A 25,436-nucleotide genomic window follows, 5' to 3' on the forward strand; every position below is an offset into this window, starting at 1 on the left:
AAAATTTTTTAAAGAACCCTGAGCCCTGGTTGGTGTAGCTCAGTGGGTTGAGTGCTGGCCCATGAACCAGAGGGTCGCCAGTTCAATTCCCAGTCAGGGCAGATGCCTGGGTTATGGGCCGGGTCCCCAGTGGGTGAGATTGGCCGGGGCGGGGGGGGTGCAATCACACATTGATCTTTCTCTCCCTCTCCTTCTCCCTCCCTTCCCCTCTCTCTAAAAATAAATAAATAAAACATTTTAAATAAATAAATAAACAAACAAACGAGCCCTGACTAGTGTGGCTCAGTTGGTTGGAGCATCCTTCCATAAACCTAAAGGTCACGGGTTCAATTCCCAGTTAGGGCACATACCTAGGTTGCAGATTCGATCCCTGGTGGGGTCTCATATGAAAAGTAATCGATCCATGTTTTTCTCTCACCTTGAAGTTTCTCCCTCTCTCTACCCCTCTTCCCCTCTCTCTAAAATAAATAAGCATGTCATCATCAATAAGCAAGCATGTCCTCGAATGAGGGAAGGGAGGGAGGAAGATGCACTCACAACAAAGCTTTACTTTTGTGTGAAATAAACACTTCCTAAGATTACATGTATGTGTTGTAGTCAAGACGCAAAAAAATGGGTAAAGGAAAAGAGCAGAAGCAATGAAATGTAAGACCCTTTTTAAAGTTAAGACTGCTCAGAAAAAACTCAAGACTTTTCAAAGTGTCTCCTTTACCTACAAATTTTACCAAACATACAAAGAACCCTCAATGGAATGAGATTTCTTTTGAGGTGTAGCAATAAAGACATCCCTCCAAAATAGCAACCATTCACTCTAAGTACTAATTCACCCATGAAAGAAAGTATTTTTTTTAAGTTCTAGCTAAGATAGACGCGCAGGTAGAAACCCTTCACGTCCTCGCACAACAGAAAGGAGGACAACAACCAGTCTGAAATCAATAAACAACCAAAAGCGCCAGAAAATCAAACTGCATGAAATTCCAACAATCAAGGAATTAAAGAAAAAATCAACCCAAACAACCAGACCAGTAAGGCAGTGGATGGCCGGCCAACTCAGAAAAACCTCCAAGATGCATGGATATTGGGGATGGGGCTGGCTGCCCAGCTCAGCAGGCTGCGCAAGGGGCTGACTTAAGGAGACTCAGAGGTGGCTATGGGCTACAACTGGGGTTGCCATGGTAGGAGAAGCTCCCAGTCTCACAGGACAGTCTGTTGAAAAGTGCACTAGACCCTGGCTGGCGTAGCTCAGTGGATTGAGTGCAGGCTGCGAACCAAAGTGTCACAGATTCGATTCCCAGCCAGGGTACATGCCTGGGTTGCAGGCCATAACCCCCAGCAACCACACATTGATATCCCTCTCTCCCTCTCTCCCTCTCCCTCTCCCTCTCCCTCTCTCTCCCCCCCCTCCCCCACTTCCCTCTCTAAAAAAATAAATAAATAAAATCTTAAAAAAAAAAAAGTGCGCTAGAGATGAGCAGGCAAGCCACACCGTTCCCTTTCTGGCTCCTCCCCCCATAGGCAGCGCCACTGCAAAGCAAGGTGGGTTGCCCTGCCCAAGTGAATACCTAAGGCCCCATCCCCTTACAACCTATCAGCTACGCCAAGACAAAGAAATATGGTCCAAATGAAAGAAGAGAGTAGAGCCTCAGAAAGAGAGCTAAGCGAGGAGAAGATTGCCAATCTATCTGATGGAGAATTTAAAGCCCCGGTAATCACAATGCTCACAGATCTGATTGAGCTTTGTTGAAAAATGAAAGAACAAATGAAGGACACCCAAAGTGAAATAAAGCAGAATGTTCAGGGAACCAACAGTGATGGGAAGGAAACCAGGACTCAAAGCAACAATTTGGAACAAAAGGAAGAAATAAACATCCATTCAGATCAAAATGAAGAAACAAGAATTCGAAAAAGTAAAGAGACTCTTACAAACCTCTGGGACAATCTGAAACGTTCTGACATCCAAATTACAGGAGTGCCAGAAGGAGAAGAACAAGAGCAAGAAATTGAAAACTTATTTGAACAAATAATGAAGGAAACTTCCCCAATCTGGCAAAGGAAACAGACTTCCAGGAAGCTCAGGAGTTCAGAGAGTCCCAAGTTGGACCCAAAGAGTAACACACCAAGGCACATCATCAAGTTACCCAAGTTTAAAGACAACGAGAGGATCTTAAAAGCAAACAGAAAAGGAAAGTTACCTACAGAGGAGTTCCCATTAGACTATCAGCTGATTTCTCAAAAGAAACCTTGCAGGCAAGAAGGGGCTGCAAAGAAGTATCTGAAGCCATGAAAGGCAAGGACCTACATCCAAGATTATATCCAGCAAAGCTATCATTTAGAATGGAAGGGCAGATCAAGTGCTTTCCAGATAAGGTCAAGTTAAAGGCCTCCTCACTACCAAGCCCTTATTATATGAAATGTTACAGGGAATTATCTAAGAAAAAGAAGATAAAAAACATGTACAGTAAAATGACAGCAAACTCACAACTATCAACAAATGAACCTAGTAAGAAAAGAAAAACAATGGAAACAAAAACTAAGCAAACAACCAGAACAGGAACAGAAATCAGAGAAATATATATCACCTGGAAGGATTTCAGGGGGATGAGGGAAGGGGGGAATGGGGGAGAAAGGCACAGGGAAGAAGTATAGTAGGTAGGCATAGGGAGAGATAAAAAATGTATGGGAAACAGAGGACTCAAAGAACTTATATGTACAACCCATGGATGTGGACTAAGATGGCGGAATGCTGGAGGGTTGCGGGGACAGGGTGGAGCGGGGGATAGAAGGGGGAAAATTGGATAAACTCTAATAGCATAATCAATAAAAAATATTCTTTTAAAAAAGAAAGTACTTTTTTTTTATTCTCACCGGAGGACAAGCTCATCAATTTTAGAGGGAGAGAAACATCAATCGGCTGCCTCTCACACCTGCCCTGACCAGGGACAAAACCTGCAGCCCAGTTGTGTGCTACAACCAGGATCAGAATACTTGACCCTTTGGTCCACAGGACAGCGCTCCAACTGAGCTGCACAGGCCAGAGCAAGAAAGTACATTCTTAATCCATGATAATCAAAACAAAACACTGCCTTACTATAAACTTAGCTCTCTAAACATTTTGTTTTTAAATAACATTTTCTTTCTGCAAAAATAATGTATCTTCATCTATTAAAAGAAAATCGGGTAAGTACAGAAAAGCACAAAGGGAATAAAACTGCCCACACTCCTACCACCCAAAAGCTACTACTCTTAACATTTGTTCACAGCTTCCCAATATGTTAATGCACAGGTAACATTACATACACACCATTACCATGAACCCAGATGTCCTGTTTTGTATTCCCCTCTTTCCTCTTTATAATTATGAAATAAAACCATAAATTTTTAAAGCAACTGTGTTCTTTTCAAATTTACCACTCAAAGATTTAAGAAATACAAGAGAATAAATTGTGCAACATGGTTAGAGTTGTCACCAGAAATCAAATATTCTGGTTTCAATGTACCTCACATTACTAGCTTTCAAAGAACTAAGTAAGAGATTTTCATCATTAAATGATACCAAATAGTTTAATCACTCCTTAACTTGGAAGCCCTGTAAGGACTTGAGAGTAGTACCTTAAATATTAATCATACTATACCACTAATGCTCACAGGCACCAAGAGAACAGAAATTCCTGGAAAATAAAAAATGACTGAGTATTGATTGTGCATCAAAAGAGCAAAGCACCTCTGCACGTATCAACAGAGTATTCCCTCCTATTCATAAAGAAGTTAAACACATCACAATGCATATAAGACTCATTTCCCAATGTGTTCACTCATTTTCAGTATTTAATTATCAATTAAATTAAATCTCAATAAAATAAAGTTACTTTCACAGTAGGTACATTATAATGAAAATAGCTCATTACAGCAAACTAAAGCTATACTAAAATGTACAGCTTTATACATTTTACTGCAGCAAACAGCAAACTAAAATGTTATCCTAAAAATAGAAAAGGGGACAGCTCCTTCTCAGGAGGGAGGGAAGAAGGGAGGAAAAGGGAGAGAAAGGGGAAGCACCCAATCCACCTATGTGAGGTCACAAGTGTTTGTTTTTCTTATCCTGTAGAAGGTTCCCCTGTGCTTGCTTTAGACTTGTAAACCCTAAATGGTTATCCCAAGTGCATTACCTCTGAACCCCCCAGTGATCAGTACTGTCAAGCACTGTCTCTCTGTCCTGTCACAGTTAGGGCTAGCTAGTATTTCTGTACTGGATACAGTAAATCTGATACTCAAGTGAGTCAAAAACAAAAGCTTTTCTAAATAATTTAGAGTGGTAAATTTCAATGAAATCTGATCAAAGTTGACTGACTGATAAACAGGAGACTATGAGATTGTTTACTAAAGTTTACAGGGATTAGGCTAGTATAAATACCATTAGTACAAGTCTGAGACTTATCAATGATCAAAAAGAATTAAGTGAATATCTGTTCATTTTTCAAATGCAGCAAACATTTTCAATGGAACTTACTTCACGTAAATGTTCCCAAAAGACTTATTTCTACGGCACTTAACTATCTGATGCTATAATATAAATACATGGAATCTACTAACATGCACAGGCTTCACATGCCATGACCAAATGGCAACAGAGCCCAGGCTCTTTGATTTATACATCACACTCATTTTTTTTTGGTGGTCCTCGGTTGTTGCCACTCACTTGACTAGTACTAAGCAGATATTCTAAATTGATAATTCTCATTTCCAAGTTAGAAACCAAATCACACAATTTACTAAAACTACATCCCAAATAAATTCTAAATACTGCTGGACTCTCCAAAGTCCAATATAAGAACCCCACCAGGTGTCCAACCTTTTGGCATCTCTGGGCCACACTGGAAGATGAAGAGTTGTCTTAGACCACAGGTTCAATATACAAACAGTAAAGAAAGCTGATGAGCAAAAAAATAGGTTTCAAGTAAATTTAAGATTTTGTGTTGGGCTGCATTCAAGTCATCTTAGGCCACATTGTGGCCCGTGGCCACCGGTTGGACACTGCTGGAACTTTAGACAAAGAAGTCAGGAAATCTCGGTCATGACAGTCCAGGATTTACCACTTCAGGTAACTGAGGGCAACTCCATTCTGTCTTGGCCTCAATCTTCTCATCTACAAAAAGTGTCACTATCCTCTGCCCTGCCTAATTCATGTGATTGTCCTAAGGTCCAAATCAAATCACACAGGTAAAAATACCATGTAAAATGTAACAGTTTCCCATAAGGTAAAGAAGCAAAGGGACTTTTTAAAATGTTAGGTATTTCATTGTACTTTTTTCTCACATTTTTTTATTGCTATTCAAGTAGTTGTCTCCATTTTCGCTCCACCACTGCCCACAACCCCAGCCATCCCCACTTTCACCCTTGATCCTACCCCACTTTGCTTTGTCCATGTGTCCTTTATACATGTTCCTGACAACCCTTCCCCGTTTTCCCCCATTATCCTCTCCTACCTCCCCATTGGCTACTATCAGTTTGTTCTTAATTTCAATGCAAAAGTCTTTTTATCATCATAAAAAATAATCACCTAGCCCTGACCAGTGACCAGTGTGGCTCAGGTGGCTGGGCATCACCCAGTAAAGCAAAAGGTTGCCATTTGAATCCCCAGTCAGGGCACACACGCCTGGGTTGCAGGTTCAGTCACTGGTTGGAGATTCAACCCACAGACATTTCTCTCTCACATCAATGTTTCTCTCCCTCTTTTTCTCCCTCCCTTCTCCTCTCTCTAAAAAGGAATAAATAAAATAATTTTTAAAATCACTTATTTTGGCTTTTCTGGTCCTACTTCTTAATTATCTACATTCCACCAAATTAAAAACACAGCGTAAGTAATCAATTAATAGGGGAAAGCTGTAACTAAAGCATCATTAAAGAGTAGATGCTCAGTAAATGTTACCTGGATTAATGAGTCACCTTTATCTCTACACCTAACACTGTATAACACAAAAGTGAAAAATGAATATACGATGTACTCCCTATATTTCTAGCTGTTGATAAATTTCAAAAAAGAAAATTTAAATATGTAGAATAAGCAGAAGAAATTCAATGAGACCTCAAGGTTATAAAATAATCTAATCTGTTCTCTTTTAATGAAGTACTGAAAACCCACAAGTTAATTTACTAATAACTAAGTAATTGCTGTCTTCACATTGAAGTCTTCACATTAAAATCTTAACAGCAGCATTCTTATTTCTAGTAAAAGTCACTGATTTTGTGAAATCAGTAGAAAAAACACCCTAAGAGATAGCTTGCCTTACTCACCAGATTACTACTGTAATCACAAGCTACTCAAACACTAACACCAGCTGACAAAATAAAATACTCTTGTTCAGGGAGAGGACTATCTTTTATTAATAGCCTGGCTCTCACCCTGGTAGCTTTACTACCAAGAATAAACTATATGAAATGTTGCCGTACACACAGACTTCCAGCTGCTCCTCTAAGCAAACATCAATGAGACTTGTGATAAGAGAGATTAAGCTGGTATCACATCCAGGGCAGCACTGCTGTGGACAAGTGAGTTTCTTACCTACTTCCCTCCCACATGGCAAAGACAAAAAAAAGGAAACTTAAATGCTAAATTAAACATTAAAAGCAATTTAATGTATGACTACTTTCAAAGGAAATTAACATGAAATAGATTAAAAATTTGCTTGAATGTTAATTTCAAATAAAAAATTTAGCTGCTTTCCTTAGGAAGTCAAAGTCTCCATATCCATATCTCTCAAACTAATAGACAGTAGATCTGACCCTCGCAAACTACAATGTAGTAACCTCAGCAACCTTCATAGCCATGGAATACAGCTTGTCCACAGAGAAAGGCATGAAACTGTATTCGCATAATTACTCTAAGAATACAACACAATACATGGAAAACAGTACTGTTTAAACAATATAATCTCCTGCCCTGGCTGGTGGGATCAGTAGCTTGAGCTCCCACCTGTGAACCAAAAGGTCACCAGTTCAATTCCCAGTCATGGCACATGCCTGGATTGCTAGCAGGTCTCCAGTTGGGGGCACGTAAGAGGCAACCGACTGATGTTTCTCTCATACATTGATTATTCTGTCCCTTTCCCTCTCTCTAAAAATAAATAAAATCTTTAAATAATAATAAATAAATAATTTCCTTAGAAATATTTTATGAAATTTAATAATAAATAAATAATTTCCTTAGAAATATTTTATGAAATTATATACTCTTCCATAAAATGATCAGTAGAGAATCAAGACTATAAAAGATTTTTTAAATATTTAAGAAATATTTTAAAGTAGAGATAATATGTGGGTTTTCTACTTTTTTATAAACACAATTAGTTTTCACTCATGAATACTTTCTATTGATTTTCAATAGTTAAAATATTGTTTGACAGAAAAAGATCATTTAGCCCTGGACAGTATTGCTCAGCTGTTTAGAGCATCATCCCATAAACTGAAAGGTTGTGGGTTCAATTCCCATTCAGGGCACATACCTAGGTTGTGAGTTCATTCCCTAGTCACAGTGCATATGGGAGGCAATCAACCAATGTTTCTCTCCCATACCAAGGTTCTCTCCCTCTCTCTCCTTGTCCTCCCCTCCCTATAAAATCAACAAGTATGTCCTTGAGGGGAAATTTTAAAATATATAATTTAACAGCATTCGTGGCCTAAGATTATGTAAGTAAAGGGGTGAGATCACTAGGGAGATCCATACCTGCTGAATGCTTACTAAAAGCACTGGGTGCTCTCTCCTCTGCTGGGCAGCCCCTAAGTGTGTATCCACAATAAAAATCGGCATATCATACTGTACTGGCCCAAACTTACTCAGAACATGTACATTAGACTAGTACAAGGGGAGAGGCCACCAAAAAATATACTCTTAGAGATGGAAGAGAAAAAGCCAGACTACAGTTTTTGGCAACAAGGGTGTGGGGAAAGTTAGTTACTTAGCTCATGAGGTCACTCTTCTTTCACCCACAGAAAACCATCACCTATCTTTTTCTTCAAATCTCTCTTTTTGTCAATTATATTTTATTGATTATGCTATTGCAGATGTTCCATTTTCCCTTTATTACTCTCTGCCCTGCACACCCCCTCCCATCCACATTCTACTCCCCTTAGTTCATGTCCATGGGTCCTACATATTAAGTTCTTTGCCTTCTCCATTTCCTATATTATTCTTAACCTCCCCCTGTCTATTTTCTACCTACCATTCATGCTACTTATTCCCTATACCTTTCCCCTCATTCCCCACCTCCCCTTCCCCACTGATAAGCCTGCATGTGATCTCCATTTCTGTGATTCTGTTCCTGTTCTAATTGTTTGCTTAGTTTCTTTTTGTTTTTTAGGTTCAGTTGATAGTTGTGAGATTGTTGTCATTTTACTGTTCATATTTTTAACATCTTTTTCTTAGATAAGTCTCTTTACCATTTCATATAATAAGGGCTTGGTGATGATGAACTCCTTTCACTTGACCTTATCTGGGAAGCACTTGATCTGCCCTTCCATTCTAAAGGATGCCTTTGCTCGATAATCTTGGATGTAGGTAGGTCCTTGGATGTAGGTCATGACTTTGGATACTTTTTTCCAGCCCCTTCTTGCCTGTAAGATTTCTTTTGAGAAACCAGCTGATAGTCTAATGAGAACTCTTTTGTAGGTAACTCTCTCCCTTTCTCTTTGCTTTTAAGATTCTCTCCTTCTCTTTAATCTTGGTTAATGTAATTATGATGTGCCTTGGTGTGTGCTTCCTTGGGTCCAACTTCTTTGGGACTCTCTAAGCTTGCTGGACTTCCTGGAAGTCTATTTCCTTTGCCAGATTGAGGAGGTTCTCCTTCATTACATTTTCAAATAAGTTTTCCATTTCTTGCTTTTCTTCTTCTCCTTCTGGCACCCCTATGATTCTGATGTTAAGAGTATTTAAAGTTGTCCTGGAGGTTCTTAAGCCTCTCCTTATTTTTTTGAATTCTCGTTTCTTCATTCTGTTCCAGTTGAATGTTTATTTCTTCCTTCTACTCCAAACAGTTGATTTGAGTCCCGGTTTCCACCCCGTCACTGCTGGTTCCCTGTACATTTTCCTTTATTTCACTTTTCATAGCCTTCACTTTTTCTTCTATTTTGCAACCATACTCCACCAATTCTGTGAGTATTCTAATTACCAGTGTTTTGAACTGTGCATCTCATAGGTTTGCTATCTCTTCGTCACTTAGTTGTACTTTTTCTGGAGCTTTGATCTGTTGTTTCTTTTGGGCCATTTTTGTTTTGTCTCAGTATACCTGTTATGTAGTAAGGTGTGAATCCTTAGGTATTCACCAGGGCAGGACAAGCTACATGTCTGCCTTGTGGCGCTGTATGTGGATGAGGGGTCTGGAAGGGAACAATGCTGCTCACTCTGCTCTCTGCTGGCTTTCAGTCACTCCCACCGCTATCCACAAGCAAAGTGGGCCCTTCTGGTGCTGATTCCCAGGTGGGTGGTTTTGTGTACGTTCTAGAACCCTATGGGTCTCTCCAATGAACTCTCCTGTGAGGCTGGGAGTTTCTCCCACCACCCCAATCCTCACAGGTTTTTTCAGTCATAGGTTTTGAGGATTTATTTTCCTGGGGTAGAACCCTGGGTTTGCACAGTGTGTCTCACTCCCCAGTTGTTCCTCTCAGTATATCTACAGGCAAATGTGGGACCACCTGCCCCAGTCCTCTAGCAGCTGCCTTGCCACGAGTCCTCTCCTCCTGGCTGCCAGTCTCCATGCCTGCTACCAGTCTGGATGGATGTTTCTTCTTTAACTCCTTGGTTGTCACACTTCCATACAGTTTCTATTTTCTGGTTGTATTTTGTTTTTTAATATGATGTTGTCCTTCTTTTGGTTGTAAGAGGAGGCACAGTGTATCTGCCTATGCCTCCATCTTGGCTGGAAGTCTCAAATACCTCTTAAAATCACCTTTATAAAGAAATTTTCTACCCAACACTATATCCATATTCTGAATTTATCATTTTTCTTTCCTATCAAGACTTAAACCTCTCTTCCACTGCTATTCATGTCCCTGAGACTGAGAAAACCTTAAGTAAATTCTTGAACCACTCCCACAAATTCTCAAGGGTCTGAGGAAGAGAGAGGGAAACATTGTAACATTTTACTGGTCTGGAATCTCAGGTTTCTCAACCTGCTAGGCAAGGACAAGCTGAGTGGCCACACAGTGGGCACTGAACTTGCTGCATAAATGTAGTACTTTTTAAGTTTAATGTTTTCAGTGTAGTTGCCATAATAAATTTATCCGGCCAACCTGAAATCAAATAATACTTCCCACCTGCTGCTATAAAATGTTAACACCAGTAGAAGAAATTTTAAAAAGTTCTCTGTTTTGGATTTTTTGTGATGACATTAAATTTATCCACTATTCTCAAGTGAATAGGGCAAAATCTTCTGTAACAGTCACATCTGTTTCAATTATTCTCAGAATATCAGTTATTTCAGTGCCTCGAAAAGTCCAATTACCAGGCTGCACAGGGATGACTTTTTGAAGTGGGTCAAATTCCCCACCCAAAAGGAGGTGAGGAACTCAACTCCTGTGTCTGTGCTCATTCCTGAGAGAGGCAAGAGACTACTGACCCTTTGCCTTCAATGTCCAGGTGCCAAGAAGCTACCTTTCAGGGTGAGGACAGGGCACAGAAATTCTAGTAACTAGGGAGAAGGTATCAGTCATAAACACATGGATGTCAAGAGTTACTCGTTTCATTCCTAACATTTAAGTCCTGGTCAGCTGCAATGAGGTGAACTCCTTCACTGTACCTGTCACATGAAGCAACATGTCCTTACGTAGAATATAACACATAAAGATCAACCTCACCTGGAGTAGTAGACTAGAACATCTCAAAGTGGCAGCCTCAGTGTCAAACCTTCCCTACAAGCTCTGGCCAGTTGTCTCCATCCCTTGTTTTTCCCTCACCCATCATGACGGCCACCATATCATGGATGGCACACATGGCCACCAGTAACATAATCCAAGCAAATAACAAGATTATCACTATACCAGGAGTCCCCAGCCTCTGGGCCACAGACTGGTACCAGTCCAGGCTTGTTAGGAACCAAGCCACACTGTAGGAGGCAACCTTGAAAGTAATGTGCTTGAATCATCCCAAAACCATGCCCTAACCCTCCATCTATGGAAAAAATTGTCTTCCACAAAACTGGTCCCTGGTGCAAAAAAAGTTGGGGAGCAGTGCACTACACAAATAAGGCAGGCAACCCTGAGGCATCAGTGTGTCAAGAGCAAAGAAGACCATGTCCACAAAGAGAGAGAGAGTTTAAGAGTAATGATTAATATTGGTAAAAAGTAGCTCCCTAATCATTTTTACCTCAAAAATTTTAAACAGAACCTTATTTAGGGACTGTTTTCAGGAGAGCTTCTCAATACATAAAACAAACCAAATGACTCAGAAAACGTAGCAATTCAAAACTGCACATTTTGAAGTTGTTAGTTTTATAGAAACAGTTAAATTTTACAATACTAAGAGTAAGTGAAAAAGACATACAATTAGATCACTGGATGATCAATGTCTCTAGAACTATACTATCCAATATGGTTGCCACTAGCTACATGTAGCTATTTGAATGTAAATTAATCAAAATTAAATACAATTTAAAATTCAGTTTCTCAGTCATTTCAAATATTCACAAGCCAATGTGTGGCTATGATGTGACCACACATTAAGAGATAGCAGATGTAGAACACACACACATATTCCTGAAGAATATGCCACAAGTATGGCATAGAATACAATACTCACAAAATCAAAAATCAAATATAAGTAAATGCTCTGAACTGTGACTCTGGTAGCTCACTGGTACCCACAACTGTACAACTCAGCCAAGTGTACACTTTATTTTTTTTAAGATTGTATTTATTTATTTCTGGAGAAAGGAGAAGGGAGGAAGAGGAGGTGTAAAACATCAATGTGTGGTTGCCTCCTGCATGCCCCCTACTTGGGACCTGGCTTGCAACTCAGGCATGTTCCCCGACTGGGAATCAAACCAGCAACACTTTGGATTGCAGGCCCATGCTCAAACCACTGAGCTACATCAGCCAGGGCCCAACTGTACACTTTAAATGGATGCAGTAATGCACGTAAATTATTCCTCAATAAAGTTGATAAGGAAAAAAAGAATAGACACATGCCCCCTAATAAATTCCAAAGGAAAAAAAAAATATCAGAGTTGTACAGGAAGTTTCAAAGTTCTGAGTCGATGTTCCTTTAGTCAAGACCCTGGCAGGTCAGTCTGGGGGTCCCAGCCAGAGTGGTGGGCAGATGGCTAGAACAGAAGTGAGCGTACATTTGTGCATTGTAAGAGGTGGGGAGAGAAGAGATCCAAGACACTGTGAAAAGGAAGGGAAAGAGTGCAGCTCCCTAAAATGTACCTTGACCTCCTAACCGCAAGCCATCAATAAGATTAAAATCACACACTTGCTGAGGGACCACTGAAGGCGCAAAATAATTCCTAAAAAGCTGTAAGGTGAACAGCCTCACATAAATTTTTAAAAATACCCAAAATATTTAAAGATTTAATACCTGAAAATCCGAACAGCCAGGTAGTACCAATCCCAATTCTATGCTAGTTAAAAACCACGCAGCTGATAAAAGTTAATTGTTCTAGCCAAGAATCACAGCTGATCACTAACATCAATTCCAAGCCCTTCATTCTGAAGGCACAAAGGGTTCCCAAAAGACAGACAGGAGACTGAAAGGGGTACAAGTCAATTAGGCTCCCAAGAATGATTCAATCAAGAACAATCATTCTCAAATTTGTTCAGCTGACAGTCACATAATATGTATATATTGGTATATCAACATTAATAATTGTTATGTCACAGATAATTTCGTATTTTATTTAAACATTCCTACTATCACTACTAGTTGTCAAAGATTTATTAAAAGTGGAAGAAATGTGCCCTAGCTAGTATGGTTCAGTGGACTGAGTGCTGGCCTGTGAACCAAAAGGCCGCTGGTTTTATTGTCCAGGTACATGTCTTTGTTGTGGGCCAGGTCCCCGGTAGGCGGCTTATCAGAGGCAACTAATTGATGTTTCTCTAGCACGTCTATGTTTCTTTCCTTCTCTTTCTCCCTCTCTTCCCCTCTCTCTAAAAATAATTTGTTTTAAATGGAGGACATGTTCAATAGAAGGGAAATAGCTAGGCATAGTGTGATATATCAGCTTATAATATTTTACACATGTAAAATGATGATTATTAACTCTACAGCAACATGGAAACAGGATCAAATGAAAAAATGAACTATGCTACATCTACAATATGTACACATATGAAAAGGACTAGAGAAAACAGGAGCAAATAAGGACTGCTTTTTGTTACATGTAGACGCCCATTACTGTATCTGTAATGGTATCTATGTTATACAAAATATGAATTAAATATTTACAAATGCTAATAGTAGGCACACTTACCACAGTGGGATTGCCACTACTGATCAACTGGCTGACTTCATGGAAAATGCTCTTGCAGTCAATTGACTTATCAAGTGAACCTCGTTTTACAATTACCGCTACTGCTAAGAGAATCTGTTCCCGAACATACTTTTGGAGGCTGTAAAACATGAAGATCAAAGTGAAGACCATTACGTAAATCTAATACAAAAACACTACAAAATTTCTCAATATGCCTGAAATTCCTAATAACCCCACTTACATGTGAGTGGAGTACAGCCTGCCCGTTATGCACAGATGCCAAAGCCAGAGGACCTGGATGCAAATCCACACTCTATCTACTGGATATATGACCCTGGTGAGACAGTTAACACTCAGTCTCAGTTTTCTCATCTGTGGAATGGGAACAACTATAGCAGGGTTGTTACAAGAATTAAATGTTCTCAAAATTGTGCCCAGTGCACACAAAGCAATATGTAAGGGTTGGCTGCTTCAAGAAGTGTTTGATAGATATAAAGTCAGCCCACTAAGAGCCGGATTAAAATCCCACCAGTTCACAGAGAAATTCTGACCTAATATCCACCTCCAACCAGTAGTATAATCTTAAATCCATTTCCTTAAATGTGGAAAGGCAACATGCTAGCTATCTAAGACCCAACATTATGGAAATATGCAAATTCTAAAAAAATCTTTTTAAAACTCTCATCTCTAAGTTCTGTTCCTTGATGTGGAGGCATTCTACAAAGTTCATTACACCACAAGGGCATAAATAACTGACTTTTCACAACTGTTTCCTAAAGGTAAGGATCAGAAAACATAACCCTAAACTTTACAATCCAACCTCTAGAATGCATAAGAATACAACAACCATGTACCCTTGGAATAAAACACAAATTCCTTTTTGTTTTAATTTTTCAACTACAGCTGACATGCAATATTACTGACATTACTAATATTATATTAGTTTCAGGTGTAAAGCATAGTGGTTAAATAATTATATAATTTACAAAGTGCTCCCCAAATAATTCAAGTACTCACTTGGTACCACACAGTTATTGCAATATTACCAATTACATTCCCTAAGCTGTACTTTACATCCCCTATTTTGTAACTACCAATTTGTATTTCTTAATTTCTTCCCCCTTTTCATCAACCCCTAAACCCCGTCCCACCTGGCAACCCTCAGTTTGTTCTGTGTCTATGAGTTTGTTACTGTTTTGTATGTTTGCTTATTTTGCTCTTTAGATTCCACATATAAGTGAAATCATATGGTATTTGTTTTTTCCTGACTTGTTTCACTTAGCATAATGCACTCTAGTCCATTCATGCTCTTGCAAAAAAAAGTCCAAATTCTTTCACAATAGCTTATAAGCAGTGTGACCCGGCCTGACTTTCCTGGGACACTCCCAGATTACCTGCTCTTCAACATAATTAGTAATAGTGCTTTCTTTTACTCTGAAAAATGTCCCTAGTTTTGGACATAAATGATATAGTCACCCACACCTAACTAAGGTCCTTCTTGGCTGGGTACCTGCTCCTCTCTCTGACCTCACCCCTTCCACACACAGTCGAAACTGCAGATGTACTAAACTTCCTTTAGCTCCTGGCACAAGTCCTCCAGGCCTCTTAAATGCTTTGCCCTCTGGGCAGACCATGATGCCATTTGGTCCAGACAGCATCCCTGAACAGCAGCCCTACATCTGGGCTGGTCATCACTAAGGAAGACTATCTAACACCTCTCTGTTATACACAAAGCATCTGTTACCGTGGGTTTTAATGTCCTCTCCCAGAACGGCTGCCATGTTAGGCCTGCTACTATTGTCCCAAGGTGAACTACACTGCCTGCCACATAATAGGCACTTGTTAGAAACTTATGCAAATAAAGGAACACATGTCCCTGTGTCTAGACTGAAGTGGAAAACTGTTTCTTCAAAGCAAAGACCTGAAGCATTTATTAAGCAAATAAATAGACACATCCTATTATGGGCAAGAATATGAGTTGACCAAGGGGAATTTTGGTACTTTTGGGGGAACACAATAGTTTCAAATATGCTCACTGACTACTACTAGATAATGCACATAAAGCTGAATACTATTATTAGGAATATACATAAAGCTAGCTGTAAATATCTCTATTGACAAGAATTATAAATTACTAGGAAAACAGATAATAAGAGCTAACATTTACTGGGTACTTATGATGTACAAGACTTTTATATAAACTGTACAAAATTTAATACATTTAATCCTCATAACAATCTTTTGAGTAAAGTATAATTCACAATATTTAATAATCAAAAAATAAATATACAAAGAGGTGAAATAATTTGCCCAAGGTTACAGATGTAAAATTGGAGGAGTGGGACTCCTTTTCTCAATCATTATTCCATAACTGTCTCTTTTAAAAAGTGTACCTGTGTTTTACTGTATGCAAATTTTACCTTAATTAGGAGGAAAAATAGAAACGAAAAAACTCTGCACAAAACGGTAATGTTCTATATAACCTCCAGTATTCAACCTACACAGTATACCAAAAACTGTAACTTGACTCTAATCCACCCTGTAAGGGCATCCTACTAGACAAAAATGTATGTCAAAAAAAGGCAGATTATTCTAGATTAAAGAGACTATAGACACCTGACAAAAATATTATTTTATTATTCTGTTCAAAGCAGAGTAAAATAAACCATCCCTTCCCTTCCCCTATATGTACATCCACTCATCTATAGAATACATTATCCATTAAACCTGCAATGCTAACAAGCTAAACAAACCTTGGCTTTTTACTCTCATGCATCATCTTCTAGAATCTAGATGTGAAGTAGTCAGCACTTAAATGAGTGCTAAAGTCATGCCAATAATTATGATTAAATGTTACAAACTCAGACGCTGCTAGTGAACAGTCAGTAGGAAGGTGTAACAGTGTGCTCTAAATTCTTTTTAAAGCTTTTATGCATGTTTATCACCATTAGTCAACATTCCGATATTCCTCATTACTAGCATTTCTAATTATGTAACATTCTCTTCACTGAACTTGGAAATAACCATGTATGCAAAAAGTACCCAACTGTACAAACACATAGAGACTGTACCACCTCTTCTTAAAAGAAAGCTTAGCATTTAAGGAACTTAAAAAAAGTAGTAAATGAAACTCCCCCCAAAAGCGGTGTGGCTGATAATTGTCCTCACATTAAAAAAAATCATAAAGCAATAAATGTGCACAATGTTGTAAAATGTTTAAGCACTACAATATGTACAACATGAAAAGAAATTCACCTTCACCCTGTCCCTTAAACCTGAGCTCCTCTCCAAAGAAACTTTTAAAAATTTGGTCCTTTTTCCTCCTACAACTTTTTTATATAACATGCATTTCTATACTTATACTTGATTCCTTCCCTCACCTGTCTAGAGATACTCACCTGTTTTACAATACTTACCAAACACCAAAAAAAAAAAAAAAAAAGAATAAGTACAAAGCCTTTTGAACTGAGTCCAAAATGCAACACAAAACCTAACATCCAGCACAATCTTTTCAAAGAAACAAAACACAGTATCATAAGCTCAATTAAAAAGCATTATTTTCTTGGAGTGGTGAACACACAATATACAGATGATGTATTATAGAATTATACACCTGAAACGCATATAGTTTTATTAAGCAATGTCACCCCAACAGATTTAATTTTTAAAAAATCATTATTTCATTAAGAAAACAAGCTACAATCACATGTATGAGCTTTTAAACATGAGCCCTACATATTGCTTAACCATAAAATCTATCATTAAAAAAATAAAGAAAGCCAAAGGGAAAAGCTCCAGAACAATAAGCTTCACACGAGAATTTCTGCAGAACCTCCTCTGTGTACTTACTTGGGCCTCTGTAAGACATAGGTTAAAAGGAATGTTCGCAGGGACTCGATGCTGCCCTTTTCCAAGAGAATCCACTCTCGGACCACTGCCTCCATAATGGCCGTGGCAGCTTGAAAGAGGACATAGTCCACCTTGCTTGTTTCTGAGGACAGAATTAGACACTTTCTGTAAACAGCAGCTCATCTTCCCTAGAACATGTTGCATTTATTAATTTTAAAACAGAACTTTTCAGACAAGGAATAAGATGGTTACCTGTTCTTTTTTTTAATCCAGTGACCTTGCTCTAGCACCACAAAGAGGTTAGTTCCTCTCAGAAGACACCTCAGGCAGGTGGCAGCTAATCCCCGATCACAATTTTCACAAACTTTCCTCACCTCTCTTCAACTGTTACTTCCAAAGCATGAGGAACTAAAAAATAACACAGCTTTAAAAAAAATAAAATAAAAATATAAAGCAATCAGAAAACTTCCTAAGAGATTCTCACCCTCTGCAAAACAGGACTTAGTATCTGCAAAATACCTTAATAAAAGTCTTTGAACATTACTATTTGTGATGAGCCACACTGTTAAAATATTACAGCTTAAGTAATAAAGCTTTCAGCAGGATGACCCATCTCCAATAGTAAGTTCAGAAGTAAATACCATTATACTTATTCTTTCAAAATGTTAAAAAAAAAAATCACATTTACACAAGGTGAGAAGTTCTTGTGAATTTTCTGATTGCAATACTGATCAAACTGAGTAAAATCCCAAAGCTACACTTAGAAAGATCCAGCCTTAGCTAGCAAGCGATAGTATCTGAACTAAAAACAAATCTGAAGCAGACAAAATAGAAAATTAACATACCTAAAAAATCTTTTATATTAATTTTCTATTTTCTTTTATTCACCAATACAACTTCAGTCAGTTTCCAAACAGCATTATCAAAAGGGAGAAACAGTCAAAATAAAGTCAAGAAAAAGTGGAAAATTTTCTGAAGCTCTAAAAATAACCATTGTGTGAAATCCATGAGAAGTCTATGATTAGACTGCATGTTATGTGCCCAGGTCACTGGACACGAGTATCTGAAAGCCATGAGAGATTCAGTTGAGGCAGAGAACAGCACCTTCAAGAAATTACCAGAAGAGCATGAAGATATAGTCAGGTGCACCCTTTTCTCTCTTATTCAGGGTCCAGTCATTTAAAAATCTTACAAGTGATCTTGACACAATTAGCCATAAAAATGTGAGTGAAAAAGTATACCCTACATAAATTCCTATTATATTACACTACTACATAGGAACATAGGAATTTTGAAAATACCAAAACTAATAAGAGGAACCAATTTGGATTTTCTTTTTTAATGTTTAATTATTCCCTACTATCTTTATATGAATTCTAATTGTGATATTAAGACCCACAAAAATTTAGAAACCTTAAAATATAATAAATAAAGCAATAGATTCCAAAATGTAAACTTATAATGAAACGATGTATTTCAAGTTCCAGGAGAAAAACAAGTATTTTATTCAAAGAGGATTTGAAATAGAAACCAGCTAAATCTATTTAGATCCCTTAAGGAGAAATATAGTACCGCTTCATAAAGGTAACTCAAATAATCTCTTATTATAAATCTTTTTGAAACAAAAGGATGTTTTCTGCTTATCTTCATATTCCAGTAAAAACTTTAAGAATAAGAAAATTGAAATCCTGAACCATGGGTTTTATTTTAACAAGGAAGCAAAATCTTAAGAAGTCATATAGAATTTTAGAAATAGAACTCCAAAGGTCATCTAGCTCCATTCCTACATTTTACAGCATTTAACAGTTAAAGGAAATGAAGCACCAAGAGATGAAGAAGGAAATCCAAGGTCACATGGCTGGTGTGTTCCTTAAGCAATACTGATGTACCCGTAAAAGCACATGCTGACCAAGGTAAGAGTAAACAAGTACCTTCTGGTCTTCAAGAGCAATGGAACATGCTTTCTCCTAACTTTTGTGCGGGGGGGGCCGCAGGGGGGTGGACAACTACAAAATGTGAATGACATTCAAAGTTCTCAAAGTAACTTTTTTCCTGTTTGGTATTGAATGAAGATCTCTACATTATTACCCCCATAAGACGCTCTCTAAGAATAAAGGAACCTAGAAAAAAGAAAGCCAAATCCCAAATTTTAAAAAAGGAAATTTTCCTACCCTAGTCAATTACCCTTTCCCATGAAAACTGTTATTAGCCTTCACACACCATACTCACTCCTAACACAAATGTGTGAAAGTTGTTCATAGGAGCACTGGCCACTCACCAATAGGACCCAGAATACATGAGGCTTACTCCTCTCTACTGGAGAGATGCTGGAAATGGCCACATCTTCACAAGGAACTCCCATTCATCTAGAATTTCTAATGCTTTTAGAATGGCTTTCCACTGACAAGGGCTCTGTCTACATGACCAATTATTTTAGGACACTGTGATTTCCACCACTGTAACTTTTAGAATAATTATGTATCTTTTTTTTATCTTGTCAGCCATCTGAAACTAGACAGAGCCATGAAGATGAAAGTTCAAATGAAGTAGATGTAAGAGAGGGAACATACACACTACATTCTAATCAGAAAATATTTTCTTAAAAAAGAAAAACCTAGTAGTCAAGGCCAGATGTCAGTGACGACAGTTACCTCCCTGGCCTTAAAACACAGGCGATGTAAGCCTCCAAGTCTACTTAATGATAGGCACACATGCACAATAACCTACAATAAGTCTCCTGTTCCATTTTGTTTTATTTTGGCTACTTCTGAGATAACAAATGAAAGAAATCCATTTCTCCCTGAAAGAAGGACAAAAGAACACCACAAAGTTAGCTCAAGGAATGCTGAACCAGTCCCTCACTGTCTGCAAGTATAATAGTTCTTTAACAAGAGGAGAATGCAGGCTTTTTAAAGGTACATTTCATCCGACAAACCTAGAAAACTCCTAAGTGCCAAAGATGTCTGAGAGTGCTCTTCTGACGAAATGCACAAGCATGCAACATGCACATGTAAACACATGTGTGCACACACAGAAAAGAGCAAAAAAAATAAAACTAGAATGAAAACAAAAGGATAAGAAAATGAGGAAAAATGAGAAACGTAATGAAAGGTAAGTGAGAAGAGGAAAGGAAGAATTTTAAGAGGCTAGAAAAGGGAAGCATCAAGGAGAAAGTCTCCCCCTAATCAGACTGTATTACCCAGACATTCTACAAAAATGATATACAATCCCTACACAAGAATGTGAAAATTCTGAATTGCGACTGACTGCCACTTTCATGAGAAGTCTTCTTAGAGGAATTAACCCTTCTGTGCTGGTGGCAACTGAGGACGGAGTTAAAGATATTCTGTGAAGTTTAGATGTAACATTAATGTAACACAGGGCTTGGCAGTACATTAATGACTGTAATACATGTACTCGGGCTTTTATATAGTTTATGTCTCAAAACCCAAACTGATTTTAGAAGCACGACTGGAACTGGCAATACTCTTCTTTAGAAATTTTTATCAGAAAAACAAGTTTTCCAAAACAAGCTCAATCATAACAAAGCAACAATACTTCATAAATACACATACTCGAAAAAGAGTGGTATAAACAAATATGCTCTAATAAAATACTTATAACTTAGATCAACTACTTCCCACCAAGTACAGAATGACAACTGAATTACAACAGAAAGTAAGATGAACATGATGGAACCTAGCTAATGCAGTTACAGTACCTGCCATGAAAACCATTCTCAGATTAGTTCAGGTGCCAGTTTAACACAATGATTTTCTAAATCCATTAATGCTGAGCAATTTCCAGGCAGTAAGAATGAAGTAAGTCTCCCTTAAATTCTTAAGGCTGATGTTTAGTTTTGCTTCTTTTAATTTAATGCTGAGTTAAATATTCTCCACAGGTATAAAATATAAATTTTCTTAATGTCAGAAATAAATTCAACACTCAAAAAAAATTTCAATGAGATCTACCTCCTGAGTGGGAAAGAGCCACCTTCATTGCCACTGCTAGCTCCTTGCAAAGAAAAAATAGGGTTTTTTTTAAGCTTGTCATATTTTTAAAAAGTCATTTGAAATGAGGTAATGGGGTCATGACATTTGTCAACTGTCTACAAAGTGCTTTTCTATGTTGTTACTACATATGCACCTCACAACTCAAGACAGCTGAGTCTATGATGGAACATGACATCACCGTTCCCATTTCACAGGTAAGAACAGGCTCAGTGAGGGTAACTCCTCAAGATGACCACATGCTTCAGACACCACTGGAGCTGGGATCTCCCAGTGTCTGCACCAGAGCTTTTCCACCCCAATTAATCTAACAACTCTCATTTATAATCCCATATAAGTAAAGCATTTTCAACATGTAACTTTCATTGCAGGCCAATTTCAATCTGGAAACCAGGGTACAGGTGGCTAACAAGTCAAAGCACAAGATGAAAGGTCAGATATTTGAGTTCCTAATACTCCTAACCAATTCTGTGGTCATGAATAACTCAGCATTTCAGAGCCTTAAATATGTGACAAAAATTGGCTTCAATTGGCTTCAATTTTTAAGAAAGCACTAAGGTTATAAAATATCTAAGAGGCAAAAGATTATATGTATGTGTGTGTGTATAAAAGAAAATAACCATCTTTGGAAAGAGATCATTTCTATACATATATCAGAAATAAGGTACTCATAAAATTTTTTTCAAGAGTAAAAATCAATACTGCATTTTAGGATATGCAGTGATATACAGTGACAACCTACACAGAACTAATATTCACTAAGCAAGCTGAGTACAAACTACATGGTTAAAAAAATATTAAAGAAATTGTAGAAAGCTCAAAAAACAATTTACATTTTAAAACGCTGGGATAAGATATAGTCCATTTCCTATAAGAAATGATTATCACGATTGAAAAAATATTAGATCCCCCCCCCACCTCTTAACAGCCTCCACATTATGGTCAATAATAAAACAAATTATTGAACACTGTATCTAGGGGAGAAAAATCCAAAGTTAAAAAAGTTTTTCTGTCTGGCTATATGGGATATCTTTAAAGCCATTTCAGTAGAATGATTATTAATGAAAAATTATAACTGTATAAACTTGCTTATTTTAAATGGAATTTAAAATATCTAACATTCAAGACAGAAAAACTAGAAGTGATTATGCAAAAGTATTTTTAAAGTGAATACTTACCCAAAATATGCTTGCAAACTGCAAATGGTGATTTGGATTTCCTAAATGATAAGAATATGTGCTCTGCATGCTGGCGTTGCTCACTGTTGACCATGGAAGGCGGTGCCTTGACAGTTAAAGAGAAACAAAAAACAGAGCACACGTGTTCAATAAGAACACTTCGACATTGGCAATCCTTCTACTTACAACGAGAAAATGTGTTCACTTTTAGGGGGCAACAGAGACACAAATTCTTTTTTTCTTTTTAGGAACTATTAATATGAAACTTCATAACCAACATTTAAAATACAATTTCAGGAAAAAGGAAGAAATTCCTGGCAAGGTTTCAGTCAGAATCCTTTAAAGTTGCCTACATTTTAGAAAGATACTTATCTAACATGCTTTTGTATTTTTTTTAAATCATAGCTAACTTACTGCCTTTTACTCCAAAATATATCACTCCATCTAACTTGACGAAGTTCAAATAATTTCAAAATTCTTCAAAGCTGGTGCAACTGAATCCAAAGTCACCTTCCTTTCCTAGTCTGTCCCTGCCTTTCCTTTTATAAGTAGTTACACTTGCCTTCTGAATGACTCAACAAAACCTTTACATCTTCTCTTCCAAAATAAAAGTAACAAGCTGACTGTGATACTTAAGTTGAGACTATAGCAGCAAAGGTCACTTTATTTTTCTTTTAATTTTATTTATTTAATTTAAGAGAGAGGGGAAGGGAGAGAGAAGAGGAAGAGAAACATCCATGTACAAGAGATAGATACATCAATTAGTTGCCTCTCACAGGCCCCCAACTGGGGTCCTGGCCACCAACCCAGGCATGTGCCCTGACTGGGAATCAAACCAGCGACATTTTAGTTTGAAGGCCAGCACTCACTCCACTGAGCCACACCAGCCAGGGCCAAAGGTGTCACTTTAATTTTTTTTTTCTTTTTACACACAGGGCATGGCTTGAATTAGTGTTATTTTCCTTAACTTTAAATATGTATATGAATATGCCACCTTTGGAAGGAGATCTTTGGAATATTCTCTAAATACTTTCTACTTCTTGCAGGTCTCTTTTTCCTAGGTTATAACCACTAACTTAACTTAGTTCACAGTACTTTGCAGGGCCAGTGTACACTAGGGAAAGTTGGTACTGAGGGTTCCCAACAGCTTTCCAGTCTTTCTGTGTGTACCAGTTTCACATACAGTTGAAACCTCAGGATTCTCCCTCAGCCTTCTGTCTTCCTTGATGGTACTAGGAGAACCTCCTTACACTGTCCTGTCTCCAGGACCCTCTGCAAGAACTATTCTGCATGGCACATCTCAGTACCTCCTCAAAGGATGACTTTCTTTCATCAGAAACCAAGAATCCACCTACCCTGACCTCTCTGGATGTCTGTATCCAGAGTCATATCCGAGGAGAAAGCCTGAGTTTCTCTTCTCCTGTTAACCTCCTCCTCTTATGGCCTTCCCCACCCCCCTTATGTTGTACAAGCTTATGACAGTTTGTATGTGGTCAGCCCATAAGCAGAAAACCAGGAAAGAATTTCTGGACTTTAGCCCACCAATTTATCTGGTTCTGAATAACCTATTGAGAGCTAAAACTGACACCTGTTGCCCCATGCCTTCAGGGTGGTCCAACGGGGCAGAATGTGCTACCATCTAAATATCAGGGAACTGAGTAAAATGTGAGCAAGGTTCACGTCACTGGCTAGAGCTTTAAGGGTAGAGTGGAAGTTAACTATTATTTTTTTGGCCATGATCAAATCTATCCCTTCTTTTTTTTAAGTTAAATAATGGATCAAAGTTGACAATTCAAGCCTTGCCTTCAAAATGAAATTTTTAGCACTGTTTAGCAAAAACAATAAAAATCCAAGTTTTTTTAACCATCCAAAAACACAGAAATATTATCACATAATTCTACCTCAAGTTTTTAAAATTACCATTAAATCTGAAAAATTAGGAATTAGTAAAGTCTGGAATTTACAGAACTCCTATCTGAATAATAAATTAATTGGCCAGAAAAGCCAGGACATATCTTAACAAAACAGCTTCTAAAGTCTGCCCACGTTTTTAAATCCCATTTTTTTCTAACAATCTTTATTCTCAAGATAATATCCTCTGAACCAGACCAACCTAAGTATACAGTCCCATTATATGGTTTGGGTGTCTTTGACCCATTTAAAGAGGAGAAGAGACTGCTTATAAAGCCTACCAATTAAAATACTACAATTCTCAATTTGGGAGGTGATAGAGAGGGTAGATGGTAGGAAAATAAACCTTTGTTATTGTAACCAATATAAAGTAGGGAAATCATAATTTCAACTGTATTCAAAGAATCTGGAAGACAAAAAAACATTCTGCAACCAAGTACATTATAACCATATTCATTATAAACTGTATAAATTATGCAACATTAGTCATTATAATTTCAATTAAAATAGGAAGGAAAGAAGGAAGGGAGGGAGGGAGGGAGGGAAGGGAGGGGAAGACTAACTTCAATGCTTTGGCCTAAAGGAATTCTTATAATTAGTTAAAGCCAGCTCTCACTACTATTCTTAAGGATATATCACCCTCTACAGCTCTCTAGGTACAAATACAAACATTTCTAATAAAGCATCGTGTCAAATTCTTTAACACCTTTTTAAAAGGCCTTATTAATAACATATTGTGAACAGCTGACTGCTACATACATGTTTGTTTTTTCATTTGCAAATTCTTCATTGCCACCATGTTCCCCAATTCAACACACTGAGTTTGTGTTCTCACAAGGATTCTATCATGCATATTTGCTGACTATACCCTAAGTACTCAGTACATTACTAAGCACTACCTACCACACTACACTGCTGTGAATACAAATCAACTAGGGGTTACCCAGAGACTTTCTGAGTTACATATTCTTTTTTCTCATCACTTTTGAAAAGCAGCACTACACACATAATTCTACAAATCAATATGCTAG

General features: G+C 37.8%; 1 protein-coding gene across 4 annotated transcripts in view; it reads right to left on the reverse strand.

Moving 5' to 3' along the window:
* The window catches only part of XPO4 (exportin 4), a 117,405-nt gene that overhangs the window by 80,404 nt on the left and 11,565 nt on the right, over positions 1–25,436 (reverse strand). For 2 of the 4 annotated variants that reach the window (XM_045844760.1, XM_045844763.1), the window contains exons 2-5: positions 22,495–22,600; positions 17,307–17,448; positions 13,699–13,791; positions 13,458–13,596 (exon numbers count right to left, since the gene is read on the reverse strand). In XM_045844760.1, coding sequence (XP_045700716.1) covers positions 13,458–13,596; positions 13,699–13,791; positions 17,307–17,448; positions 22,495–22,600 — 480 coding nt within the window. Of the gene's footprint in view, positions 1–13,457; positions 13,597–13,698; positions 13,792–17,306; positions 17,449–17,558; positions 17,715–22,494; positions 22,601–25,436 lie in introns of all 4 variants that reach the window. The other 2 variants (XM_045844762.1, XM_045844761.1) reach the window with 2 other exon arrangements.

The sequence above is a fragment of the Phyllostomus hastatus genome, unplaced genomic scaffold, assembly GCF_019186645.2.
Source record: "Phyllostomus hastatus isolate PE091 unplaced genomic scaffold, TTU_PhHast_1.1 phas_contig_41, whole genome shotgun sequence".
NCBI classification, from domain to species: domain Eukaryota; kingdom Metazoa; phylum Chordata; class Mammalia; order Chiroptera; family Phyllostomidae; genus Phyllostomus; species Phyllostomus hastatus.